The 13771-nt window shown below is 40.0% G+C and overlaps 2 protein-coding genes across 8 annotated transcripts in view; both read left to right on the forward strand.

Annotated features, from left to right (window-relative positions):
- The window catches only part of LOC102726813 (uncharacterized), a 12205-nt gene extending 1418 nt beyond the window's left edge, over positions 1 to 10787 (forward strand). For 3 of the 7 annotated variants that reach the window (XM_031036723.2, XM_081826193.1, XM_081826194.1), the window contains exons 2-5: positions 720 to 764; positions 1502 to 1628; positions 1920 to 2015; positions 4768 to 10787. In XM_031036723.2, coding sequence (XP_030892583.1) covers positions 750 to 764; positions 1502 to 1628; positions 1920 to 2015; positions 4768 to 5687 — 1158 coding nt within the window. In that variant the 5' untranslated portion in view covers positions 720 to 749 and the 3' untranslated portion in view covers positions 5688 to 10787. Of the gene's footprint in view, positions 1 to 719; positions 765 to 1461; positions 1629 to 1919; positions 2016 to 4767 lie in introns of all 7 variants that reach the window. The other 4 variants (XM_081826196.1, XM_081826197.1, XM_081826195.1 and 1 more) reach the window with 3 other exon arrangements.
- The window catches only part of MYOZ3 (myozenin 3), a 381468-nt gene that overhangs the window by 209313 nt on the left and 158384 nt on the right, over positions 1 to 13771 (forward strand). The window lies entirely within an intron of this gene.

The raw sequence follows: 13771 nt of genomic DNA on the forward strand, positions 1-13771 counted from the left end.
GACTGACTTGCCCAAAGTCAAACAGCCAGAGGTAAATTCAAGCCCAAATATTTTCCTCCAAATCTCCTACTCTTTATATGTCTCCCAACCTAAAACATAGCATTTAACTGACCTCTCCTCCCCCTTAGCTTAAAACACAGGGATCGGCAACTCAGCTCCCCGGGAAAGATTCCAGAAAGACTGTGGCACGAATCTCACGATGTGGACATTATATGTCCAGGGTCTGTTGGTTTCTCTTCCGCAGTTCCTGGGTCCCACTGAGAACCTGTTGCTGGTACATTCTACCTTCAGACTCCAACCTGTCTGTTCCTACAGCCCTGGTTAGAATCCACAGAAGGCATGACTAAATGGTCAGAGAAGGATGTGCACCAACTGCCATTACATATTGATAAATATTTGGCAACATCATTTTTGATGACTGTAAATTATCTTTGGAGTATATATCTGTTTGTTTTACCAGTTCCTTAATTTGTTCCAATTTTTCAGTATGTTAAGAAGTGCTGCAACAGATAGTCTTACAGCTAAATCTTAGTGCAAATCTGTGGTTTTTCTCACAATGAGTTCTGGAGGGCCCAGGAGACATTCTCTCACAGAGTGGCTTCCCCTACTGAACTGTTGAGGCAGCTGTGGATGGCTTTGTTACACCAGGGATTCTGGGATCTTCAAGTCATACCTGGTCTCTCATGGCTCCATCTCTCCCCCTACCTCTGTGTTCATAGATCTCTGTCTTCACCCAAAGGCTGCAGAAAATGACCAAGTCCCAGGTGAGTTAGTTTGTTCCATTCATTATATAGGAACAGTAGTGGAGGACTGTAAAAATGACCATGTGAGCTAAAATCATGCAAAGAAATCTTAATAATCAATGGGATTTTTTATATTGGTTATAGTTGTTCTGTGACCTTTAAAAATGTTGGTTAAAACATTAAATCCTCTTACTGTTGGTCATACAAGTATAGGAAAATGAAAAATAGCAAAACAGATATTTAGTACATTGTTAATTTAAACATTGACAATTAAAATGCTTTGTTAAAAAAAACTTATCAAGAGCATTTTGAACAGTGCCGCCTTCTCTTTGTATAACTTGATACCAAGTGAGCATCTTTTCTGTGCCTTGGCAAATTGGATCGGATTCTGATATTTGGTCCTTTACATCTAGGACAATCAGTTCTGGATGTGTATGGGGTGTTCAGTAAATATTTGCTTAATGACAATGAAAGAATTGCCTAATGAATAATGAATATTCAGTGTAAAATGTTTCAAATATGATTTTTGTGTTACCCACAAAATGGAACATAAAACTAGACAAATGGGCATCAAAGCATAGGGCAGGAGAAACAGAATGAGACCAAATTAGTATACTATCACCCAAAATGAAATGGGGCCAAATTTTAAGAAGCATTATCAAATAATGAGCATGCTTTAAACAAGTTGCCATGCTTTTTTTTTTTCCATTTTGTGCAGTACTGATGACTTTAGTTGGAATAGGAATGTGTTGTTGCAGGGACCAGTATCATTCAAGGACGTGGCTGTGGATTTCACCCAGGAGGAGTGGCAGTATCTGGACCTTCCCCAGAGGGATCTATACAGGGATGTGATGCTAGAGAACTATATCAACCTCATCTCAGTGGGTGAGGACCATTTCCCAGTGTTGATTGGCATGTGTTTAGTTAACTACCTTACCTTTCTCAGTTGCTCCAAATAATCAGCCCTTTGAAGTACTTTTACAAGTATGGCTCTGGGTCTTAGTAGATTTAAGATTGACAGTCTTTGGGAGGTCTGGCTTCAAGTTTGTTTAAAGACCTCTCTTTTTCAGGTACAAATGGGCACCTTCATCAGGAAGTCCCTGATGAAGTTCAGAGTTCAAAGGACCTGAAGCCCAGGTAGCTAGGTCCAAATCCTCTATCATTTCCCATTGACAGGATATCAAACCACAAAGCCATCTGTGATCCACAAGTTGGAACAAGGTGAAGAACCATGGATGGTGGAGAGAGAAATCCCAAATTGGAACTATGCAGGTGAGTTAGGTAAAGGACTCTGTGGATGGAAGTGAATGAAATTAAGATCACAGTTGATCTGATGGTTACCAGAGCAGAGATAGTGGGAGGATGGCTGAAATAGGTGAAGGGGATTAAGAGTATACTTGTCCTGAGCCCTGAGAAATATACGGAACTGTTGTATCACTATATTGCATACCTGAAACTAATATAACACTATATGTTTACTGGAATTTAAAAGAAAATTTTTTAAAAGATCACAGTTGATCAATAAGGGTTGGCATCTTTGAAAAATATGCTTCAGGGCTCTCTTCTTAAAGCCTTTGGCCCTTTGAAAACAACTGGGGTGGTTGACATAAGTTCCTTATTTACCTGAATGCCATTTCCATATATCACCTTCCCACATTAATGCTCTTCTCTTCATGGCTATTAGAGAGCGACATTTTCCCTTCCAGGTATATTCTGCCTGTGATTCTTAACCAACTTCATTTAAGACTTTGAGAAGTTTTTTTGCCTTTTTTTAATTTTTGCAAAATATACATACCATAGAATTTACTATTTTTAAGTGTATGGTTCAGCGGCATTAAGTACATTCACGTTGATGTGCACCATCACCACCATCCATCTGCAGAACTCTTTCATCACCACCAGCCGAGACTCTGTACCCGTTAAACTATACCTCCCCGCCCTACCTCCCCTGCTAGCTACTGCTAACCACTACTTTATTTTCTTTGCTCAGAATCTTACCATTCTGGATACCTCATATAAATGGAATCAAACAGTATTTGTCCTTTTATGTCTGATTTATTTTACTTAGTATATCTTCGAAGTTCATCCACGTTGTGGCATGTGATAGAATTTGATTGATTTTTAGGGCTGAAGAATACTCTGTTGTATGTGTATACCACATTTTGTTTATCCATTTATTTGCAATGAACGTTTGAGTTGTTTCTACCTTTGGGCTCCTGTGAATGATGCTTCCAAGAACGTTGGTGTCCAAATTTCTGTTCGAGCCCCTGCTTCCAATTCTTTTAGGTATACACCCAAAAGTGAATTTGCTGGACCATGTGGTAATTCTGTGTTTACATTTTTAAGGAATTGCTGTGATGTTTCCCACAGCTACCACACAATTTTACATTCGCACCAGCAGTGCACAAAGTTCCAATTTTTCCACATCCTCACTGACGCTTGTTATTTTTTGTTTTGTTTTGTTTTTCTAGTAGCAATCCTAATGGGTATGAAGTGGTATCTTATGGTTTTGATTTGCACTGAATGACTAGTGATGTTGAGCACATTTTCATGTGTTTTTTGGCCATGTGTGTATCTTCCTAGGAGAGGTGTCCAGTCTAGCCTCTGGGGAACCAGTGTTGGATAAAGAATAGAAATCTACTCACTTTCTTTAAAGACTGATGGCTCATATGTCAGGAACTGGGTTAGGAAGTTCAGGAGAATTATTGAATTCTGAGCCAGGGAATGACTTTATTGCTCTGGATGTAGGTAGCATAAGTTTAACAGTAGTCAAGTACTGTCAGAGGTTTATAAAATAGCTGAAAATGAAGACAGATAGGGTTTTAGATCCAGAGTGAGAAATCTGCTGCTTAGCGTCTCCACATTAATAGAATCCAGAAATTTGGAAAACACGATGTAAAGCAAAAGTGGCAAGCACATAGTTGTCAGTAATAATACGTGTAATAATGGTATCTAACTGACAAAACGTATTATGTGTGAGGCAGTATTCTGAGTACTTTACATCTATTGACTCATTTAATTGTCATGACAACACTACAAGGTAGGTGCTATTATTATCCCTTTTTTTATAGAAAGGGAACTTGAGGCCCAAAGAGATCAAGGAACTTGACCTCTGCCACATGTCTAATTAGTGATGGAGGTAGGATTGAAACCCTGGTAATCTGGATTTAGTACCTGTTTTCTTAACTGTGATTCCTCTTCTATATGTGCTAGGTAGAGAAGAAAGGGGGGAGAGTATTTAAAAGTCAGGATTAATGTAGTATCTGTGAACTATTAATAGACTAAGATGACACACTCAGGAGTGAGAATTCAATAGTTAATCTAACCCTGAGGCATTTGTATTTGGCTTATTCTGTGGCTTATTTCTCTCTTACTGGACACATGGGTTCCTGGGCCTTCACACCCATATAAGAACGAATTACTGTTACGGCTTTCTGAGGCACTGGCTACTGCTTGCAAGTGGGCTCGATGGCTTTGTCAAGTCCGTTTCATGCTGATGGATGACTAGACGAGCTCAGAGACACTGGAAGCAGAGAGACGAGTGAGGATTAAACTAGAGCAATCCAACAATGAGTCGATGAGACACCAGCTCAGATCTCTCTGTTCCTCATCCAATCTCTCCTTTATTTCCTCTGATCACCATTTCAGCCAGTCATTGTAATTCTCTAGATGGGCTCTTCCTATTGACCCCGTAACAGCTGTCCTCCTTTGTTCCTTTTTATTGCACCTTGTAATTATTTTTGTTTTTCTTCCCAGTTTGCAAAGTCCTATTTGCAGACAGCCAGATATATTTGTGTTCTTTGTCATATTCTCTATTTCTGTTTCTACGAATATGATTTTTTTTTAAGTTGTGGTTTTCTTACAAAGCTCAGGGGTATAGATTCCATGTAGCCTTGGTATTTCTGTTCATTAGGGATACTAGGCCTTAAAGTAAAGATTCAATCTCACAATAGGGTGAAAAGTTATGAACCATAATACATTAGCAGAAATACTCACAAACAGAGCTAATTATGCTTCCTTATAGAAGAAGTCTGGCAACTTGATAACCCCTTGGAAAGACACCAAGAGAACCAAGAAACATTTTTGAAACATGTTGCATTCATTGACCAGGAAACTGTGACTGGGGAAAAGGGCAACAAATGTAATGCACTTAGAAATATATTTCCTCTGAGCACAGACTTTGTTTCTTCCAAACAAAGACTCCAAAAATATGCCTCCTATGGTAGGAGTTTGAATTATTTAGGCTCATTTAGTGGTAACAGAAGAAAGAATGAATGTAGCGAATGTGGGAAAGCCTTCTTCCAGAAGTCAGACCTCATTATACATAAGAGAACTCATACAGGAGAAAAGCCCTTTGTGTGTACGGAGTGTGGAAAGGCCTTCAGCAAGAAGTCCAACCTTGTTATCCATTTGAGGATCCATACTCAAGAGAAACCTTACGAGTGTACTGAATGTAGAAAATCTTTCGCCCATAAGTCACACCTCATCGAACATCAGAGAATCCACACTGGGGAGAAACCCTATAAATGTGGTGAGTGTGGGAAAGCCTTTTTCCAAAAATCACACCTCAACATTCATCAGAGAACTCATACTGGAGAGAAACCCTATGGGTGCGATGAATGTGGGAGAGCCTTCAGCATGAAGTCACACCTCTTTGTACATCAGAGAATACACACAGGAGAGAAACCTTATGTGTGTACCAGGTGTGAGAAAGCTTTCAGTGAAGTGTCATGCCTTATGAGACATCAGAAAATCCATACTGGGGAGAAACCTTATGAATGTAATGAGTGTAAAAAAGCCTTCTCTGAGAAGTCTGACCTCATTATACATCACAGAACTCACACAGGAGAAAAGCCCTACAAATGCAATCAATGTGGAAAAGCCTTCAGACATAGCTCAGCCTTCTGTCGACATAAAAGGACTCATCAAGAAAAAATTCCTTAAAAGAAACTAATATGGGAATATCTACAAATAAAAGCCTCAGTAGAAATCAAATCTTAGTATGTATCAAGAAGTCAAGCCTATTCAACATATTTTTAAAGTATGTAGCTATGTTTTTGTAGAAATCGTATTCCATATGTGATGCCAAAGCATTTCTCAAAGATATTACAGAAAGTACACCTCGTTGAAGGATAAACGCTCACTATGGCCTACAAAGACCTTTGGAATATTAGTAAGTGGACTAGTCAGAACAAAATTAGAAAAGCATATGTGGACAATTTGCAAAGTATGAAAGCATTATAGTCCTAGTTGTATTATAATATGTTATACGCCACATAACATAAATCATATATTGGAATTGTATATTTGAAGTTAACATAAATATGAATATAAAATAAGTATTACATGTACAATGCCATCTACCAAGATCTTCCACATTGAATAATACTATTTTTCTTCTATTTAACAGAAAATATGTCATTCAAGAAGAATTTAAAACTAATATTATATGTCAACTATACTTCAATTAAAAAGATTCTAAAGTGTAAAATTAACTTTTTTTTCCTGTTCATTGCTAGTACATGTGTGTGTGTATGTATACACACATATATATAACTTCTGCTCATTTTGATCAATGAAAGAATATGAAAAGGTGTTGTTGTTGTTCATATGTACATACGACATAGATATATGAGAATGAGCGAAAGAAAATAGCCATGGCTTCTTACGACATTCACTATGATTTAAATAATTGTTTTTGGTGACTAAATTACCCTCTTCTTACATACTGTTATTGTCTTCACTAATTAAAGCCCTAATGCCCAGTACCTTAGAGTGTGACTGTATTTGGAGATAGGGCCTCTAAAGCACAATGAAGTTAAAATGAGGCCATTAGGCTGGCCCCTACTCCAATCTGACTGGTGTCCTTATAAGAAGAGGAGATTAGGACACTAGGGATGCAGGTGACAGAGGAAAGACCCTGTGAAGAGGCAGCAGGAGGGTAGCCTCAGAGGAAACCAACTGTGCTGGCACCTTGATCTTGGACTCCCAGCCTCCGGAAGTGTGAGAAAATAAATTTCTGTTTCTTAAGCTACCCAGTTTATGACATTTTGTTATGGCAGCCCTAGCCCAAGCTCTAGCCCTAATACGTACACTACTGCTCTTTTTCACTGGATTACTTCATAAAGCTGAAGATACAAATTATAAGTACTCCATAACCCAACAATATGTTTGGGGGTTCATTTTACTGTGCACCATTTCCGTCTATTTGGCATTTCCTAATTCACCTTGTGATAGAATAGTAAGAAATACTTTAATAAGGATTTTACAATTCAGAAATGTAGGGACTTTTTTCAGAGAGAATCATTCATTTTTATTTTATATTTTTAAGATTTTATTTATTTGGCAGAGAGAGAGCGCACAACAGGGGGAGCAGCAGAGGGAGAGGGAGAAGCAGGCTTCCCGCTGAGCAGGGAGCACGACGTGGGGCTTGATCCCAGGACCCTGAGATCATGACCTGAGCCGAAGACAGATGCTTAACCAGCTGAGCCACCCAGGCACCCCAGAGAATCCTTCATTTTTTAAAATAAAATTTGCAGAGATATCCTGCAAATTTACATATGACTATCTACGGCATTAGAAATCAACTTGTTCCTTATTTATTAATTCAAGATGGAACTTCATTCTTCAGAAGTGAGTTTTAATAGAGATTTAGGAATACAGACAGGAAACATACAAGAGTTGGTGTGAGAGGTCTCGTTCTGGAGCCAGCTAGATCTAGATTCTGGATTTGCTTTGAGCCTCATGTTCTCTTCTGTGAATTAGAATCGTGCCATGATTTCTTGGGTTATTGCCAGGATTATACAATATAATATATGTATGGTCCTCATAAGATGTTAGCTATTTTTGTATTTTCCAAGGGTATGATTGGAGTTCCCATTGTAATTAAACAGTTAAGGAAACAGTTCACTGTGATCAGTGCTTTGATGTAGGGAGATTGGCCTGTGGGGGTTGCATGCATCATTCTGTTTCATTCTCACAAGGGTATGGGGCTGGAATCACTGCCCTGCATCTTTCCTGTATTAAGCTGCTTTGTTTAGAGGTTGCTCCTAGAAGTGTACTGCTAATGTAACAAAAACTAAAAGGTAACATTCGCCAAATCCTGGGGCAGTGAGAAAACCGATGTTAGAGCCAAACTGGCAAAACATATGGTAAAATTGTCTCCTCTACATAAGCCGACTGTGCTGACACCTCTAGAAGATACTAGAAAACAGAATATTGGCAATATTTGCTGATTGATCTTAGCTGTCTTTGGCAAACTATTACAAGAAAGAGATAAACTTGGGCAAAATTAATGATTGACCAGCCAAAATGAAAGCAAATAGAGTCCAGACATTTGGAGTCTTACAGAGTTAAAGAAAAACCAACTATTCTAGATTTCAAATGACAAGAGAATGATTTAAAAGACTTTATTTTCTTTAAACAGGCCCCACGCGCAGCGTGGAGCCCAACATGGGGCTTGAACTTACAACCCCGAAATCAAGACCTGAGCCAAGATCAACAGTTGGACGCTCAACTGACTGAGCCAACCAGGCACCCCTAAAAGACTTTAAATATCAACAACCTGATAAACCTTTTCAGTGAGATAAAGGGACTCAGAAAAAAAAGATCCTATTAAGGAGCTAAAATCTCATTCAAGCCTTTCATCCTCAAAGGAGAGCCTCATCTGCCACTCTGGCTGCATATTAAGAAGCTCAATTTTAGTCAGCTGCAGCTGAGAAGACTGGGGCTTCCATGCCCAACCTAGCTCCTGCCTTATACAGCAGAGGCTTTACCCACGGCAAGGAAGGCCAAGAGTCCTGGGGCCCTGATCCCACCCCACCCCCCATACTCTAGTTTGTAGGGCAGATGTTTCATGCTGGGGGCAGGATGAAAGGACAGCAAGCTATCATTCTCCCAGGTCCCACTTACAGAGCAGAGGTTCTATCCTGGAAGGAGTGACTCAAAAAGACCTTGGGCTCCCATTTCTCCTCCAAAATCCCACTTGTAGGGTGGAGTTTCTATGCCAAGAGGAGAAGCCAAGAAGTTTCCTCAACTCCACTTGTAGGATAGATGTGTCACTCCAGGAAAAATAGGCTGCCCCTTCCACCTCCTCTATTGATCCGATGCAGTAAATGAGACACCTGTCCAGAGGGAGAAGAGGAAGGGAGGGCTGGAGCTCCACAGCTCCATGGAAGGAGTTGCCTTTATTTGCTACACAGTGGGGGGAACGCATGACTTAGGCATTGGTGAATATAGAGACCTTAGTTGTAAGCGATTATAATTCTAATAGTTCTATAAAACAACAACAAATGAAACAGCAGGCCATCCAGAAGTTTAACAGAAAGAATCAGGGAAATAGCTAAAAAGTGCCCTGTAAGATCATAGTTATAATAATCCATCTGGAAAGCTGTGCACATGTCTAGGTACACACACATATCAAGGACCAACCGGAGCAGGCACTTGAAAGGCACTAGTCACTCTTAGACATGGGGCAGGCTTGAAGGAATTCCCAAGTCATACACAGATCCATGAACAAGGAGTGGAAGCCTTACTGGCTGAAGGGGCCTAAGCGCAGCCACTCACCGATCACTGGCTAAACATTACGTTTTTTTGAGCCTGGGTGACTCCTGGGAAGCACATGGGGAAACTGAGCACTGACATCAGAGGCTACACACTGTTGGGGAAAATAGACTCCACGGAAATTAGTCCAGGGAAGCCATGAAGCCAACTAATAAAATTAACAAAACAGAGCAACATCAATGATCCCTGAGAGGGATGTATCATAATCCAAAGTTGCCACACTGTATTATCTCAAAAACTATGAGAGATGCAGAGAAACAGAGTATTATCACCTTCAATACAGGAAAAGTAGTGGCAATAGAAACTACTTTGAGGAGGCCCAAATTATGAACTCATATGGCAAAGACTCCAAAAAAGCTATTATAGTTTCAAAAAGCTAAAGGAAATTACGTTTATGACAGTAACTCATCAAATAGAGAATATCAGTAGGTAAACATTATTTGAAAGAGCCAAGTGGAAATTCTGGCATTGAGAGGTAACAGTACCTGAAATGAAGAGTCACTATAGGGGCTCAACAGTAGATTTAAGTTGGCAGAATTATCAGTAAATTTGAAGCTAGATTGTTAGTATACATTCTGAGAACAGAAAAAGAATGAAGAATAATTAACTGAGCAGCCTTCTGGTTTCTTGTCTGACACGGAATAGTCTTGGAGTTATCAGTCCCATTTTTTAAAACAAGAAAAACAATCTGAACAAACTGGAAACCAACAACTCTTCTTGGATCTTGCAAAGAATTGAGGTCACAGGACAAACCACTGCTATGAATACTAGCAAGGAAGGCAGACACTGGGAGGTTAGAGGGGAGGATGGCTAAGGGCTATAGAACGTGTTTCCCAGGGGATGGTGACCCGTGTCTGTGCTTTCACTGAAACCCTTGAATGCTATGCTTTGAATGCATGAATTGTATGATATACAAACTATATCTCCATAAATATGCTTTCAAAAATTGAGTTGCTGAGTCTGTAACATAAAGAGATATAATATTACAATACAAAGGAGAGGAGAAGAAAAGTTATGGGGAAGTAAGGAAGTATTAAGTAAGTGTGTGTGTCTTGTCTTCTCTTGGTTTCTTCAAAAGATGTAAAATTATGTAAAGCAACAATTATAACACTGTATTGTTGGGTTTTAATATATAGAGACATGACAACAATAGCATAAAGTGAGGGGTGGGGCAAATGTTCTATGTATCTTGGAATTAATATTAATCTGAAGGAGATTATGACAAATTAAGAGATACTGTCTAAGCCCTAGAACAACCACTGAGGAAATAACAAATAGTTTAAAAATCAGTAGAAACTCTGCCCTCAAGAATGGAGAGCATAGGGCGCCTGGGTGGCTCGGTTGGTTAAGCGACCGCGTTTGGCTCAGGTCATAATCCTGGAGTCCTGGGATCGAGTCCCACATCAGGCTCCCGGCTCAGCGGGGAGCCTGCTTCTCCCTCTGACCCTCTCCCCTTTCATGCTGTTTTTCTCTCTCTCTCTCTCAAATAAATAAATAAATAAAATCTTAAAAAAAAAAAAAAGAAAAAAGAATGGAGAGCATAGCTTTTCTGTCCTGAAGTGTGTGCTGTGATAGTGAGCTCCAAAGTGGACAGTGTAGAAAGAGAGGGGGAAAGAGTAACTTTACAGTGGAGAAATGTGACAAACACTATCTCAGATGATCAGTGTTGATACCAACACTGCTAAGTCAGGCTGATAGCGGGTACCCTTGCTATAATATGATGAAACGGTACTTTGCCTCTGTCATCTTCCTCCCTAAAAACACACAACTGCAGTCTAAGCATGTGAAAAATATCAGAAAAATCCCAGTAGAGGGGCATTTCACAAAGTACCTGACCAGTCCTTCTCGAAACCGTCAAGATTCTAAAAACAAGGAAAGTCAGAGAAACTGCCTCAGCAAGAGGAGCCTGAGGGGACATGATGACTAAATGTAATGTAGTATCCTGGAGGGAATCCTGGAACAGAAAAAGGACATCTGATAAAAGCTAAAGAAATCCGAGTAAAGCATGGACTTCAATTAATAATGTATCAACATTGGTTCATTTATTCTAACAAAAGTTCCGTAGAATGTAATCTGTTAATAAAAGGGAAACTGCTTAAAATAATAGAAGCAACAGTATATATAATCTTGACTATCAGTCTACATGCTAGAGAATCCACAAATGGTATCCACCCCAAATGGAATCATCCACTAGAAGTTCTTGAGAAAGCCCTATGAAGTGGAACGAAATTTGTAACCAACAAGGCAGGGTAAGAGGTTTCTGGCCCCCTTCCTTTTTCCTTAATAGAAATTACTTGGGAAGCATCCTGACACCTCCCCATACACAGGGCATGATGGAAAAAGACAGTTGGCAGGATTGGGGGGGAGTGCAGGGGAAATGGGGCAGGGTAGGTACCATACATCTGGGATTGGAGTGATTTTGAAACATTTTTTAAGCCGAGGGTCTTACCGTCTGTTCACCTCACAGAACAGCAAATTCCTTTGGTAAGAAAATTCCCAGGGTAAGAAACCCTGATGAAAGACCAGACCTCCATCTCTTTCTCTCCCAGGGGACTGGTTTTCCTTTCCTGGTTGGCTGCAAGACAGAATTCTGCTGGGTCCTCTCCTCTTCCAGGGAGTTATACCATCATCCAGCATTGGCCCTTGAGAAGAGTCACCGTCTTGTATTCTAAGATGGATTCCTTGTAAGAGGACATATTGACCACTCCATCCATATTTGCATCTTTCTCCACAAACTCATCTGAGCCTAGTGGCCAATAGACTATGTCTCTTTCTAAAAAAACTTAGCCAGGGTAGTTTTTCAATGTCCTTTCTCCTCACTGGACCTTGCCTGCCTTAGTGAGCATAAGGATGGTTTTTGTGGCTGTCTTCTCCTTACAAGGTAGGTCACATAGACCCACAGGTGGGCTGTGTTTACTTTCTTGAAGAAGATATCACTTGGCTTAGGAATACCCGCCAGCCATGTCTGAAATCCCAGAAACAGGAGACCAGAGAAGAGGGTGAGGCTGCCTGTAACTGCCTTGACAACTAAACCACCAATGGATTAGAATCTTAAAACCATAGCACCATGGAAACAGAGTCACAGAATTTTGGATCCAGGTGGTACTAGAGAGCTCACGTAATCTAACAATTTAACAACAACAAAAAATTATCACTTACCTGATTAGAAGAAGTTTTTAGCCATGTGGCTTATTTTCTTGAAACTGAACACACAGGACAAGAATAGTAATATCTTCTTGGTTGCCTGATGAAAGCATAAAATAAACCCAAAACCCTGACGTACCAGAAGCTATGGGAAAAAGAAAGATGATTTGACGAGGAGAGTCAGAAGCATTTACTGGATCAGGGTTTGAAGGTGTTGAAAGTGGAGAATGGAAGGTGCATGAGGTGGGGTGGAGAGATCAAGACTGCTAGTTCCCTTATCTTTTCCCTTGAAATTTCTTCATTATTAAGACTTTCATTCACCTGCCTTTGGTTTTAACGTATAAGGTACAAACTTTAACACAGATGTGAATGCTGCTACTTCTGAAATCAAGTTCTTATAATCTTCAGTCTATTGACAGTTAACCTGGCATATCTTTATAACCTTGCATAAGACAATAGATACTTAAATATTACACCAAAAACATAAGCAAAAAAGTAAAAAAAAAAGATGAATTGGTTATTGTCAAAATTTAAAAATTTTGTGCTTCAGAGGACACTATCAAGAAACCAAATAGATATGGGACAAAATTTTGGAAAATTATGTATATGATAAGGGACTTGTATCTAGAATATATAGAATTCCTATTGAAAAGAAAAATAACCCAACTTAAAAGTAGATATAGGAGGGGCACCCGGGCGGATCAGTTGGTAAGCTTCTGACTCTTGATTTCGGCTCAGGTCATGATCTCGGGGTCATGAGATCAAGCCCTGCATCAGGCTCTGCACTGGGCATGGATCTTGCCTAAGATGCTCTCTCTCCCTCTCCCTCTGCTTCCCCCCCACCCAACTCACGTATATGCTCTCTCTCTTAAAAAAAAAAAAAAAGTAGATGCAGGATCTGAATAGATGTTTTTCCAGAGAAGATATACAGATGACCAATAAGCCCATGAAAAGATGCTGAACACCATTAGCCATCAGGAAAATACAAAGCAAAGCCACAATGAGATACCACCTCGCACCCCCTAGTGTGTCCATAATTGAAAAAATGGGCAAGGGGCCCCTGGGTGGCTCAGTTGGTTAAGCGACTGCCTTCGGCTCAGGTCATGATCCCGGAGTCCCGGGATCGAGTCCCGCATTGGGCTCCCTGCTCAGCGAGGAGCCTGCTTCTCCCTCTGACCCTCCCCCACTCATGTACTCTCTCTCTCTCTCTCATTCTCGCTCTCTCAAAATAAATAAATAAATCTTTAAAAAAAAAAAAAGAAAAAATGGGCAAGAGCAAATGTTGGAGAGGATGTATAGAAACTGGAACCCTCATATACTTT

The sequence above is a fragment of the Leptonychotes weddellii genome, chromosome 7 (genome assembly GCF_054177405.1).
Source record: "Leptonychotes weddellii isolate Sample4059 chromosome 7, ASM5417740v2, whole genome shotgun sequence".
NCBI classification, from domain to species: Eukaryota; Metazoa; Chordata; class Mammalia; order Carnivora; family Phocidae; genus Leptonychotes; species Leptonychotes weddellii.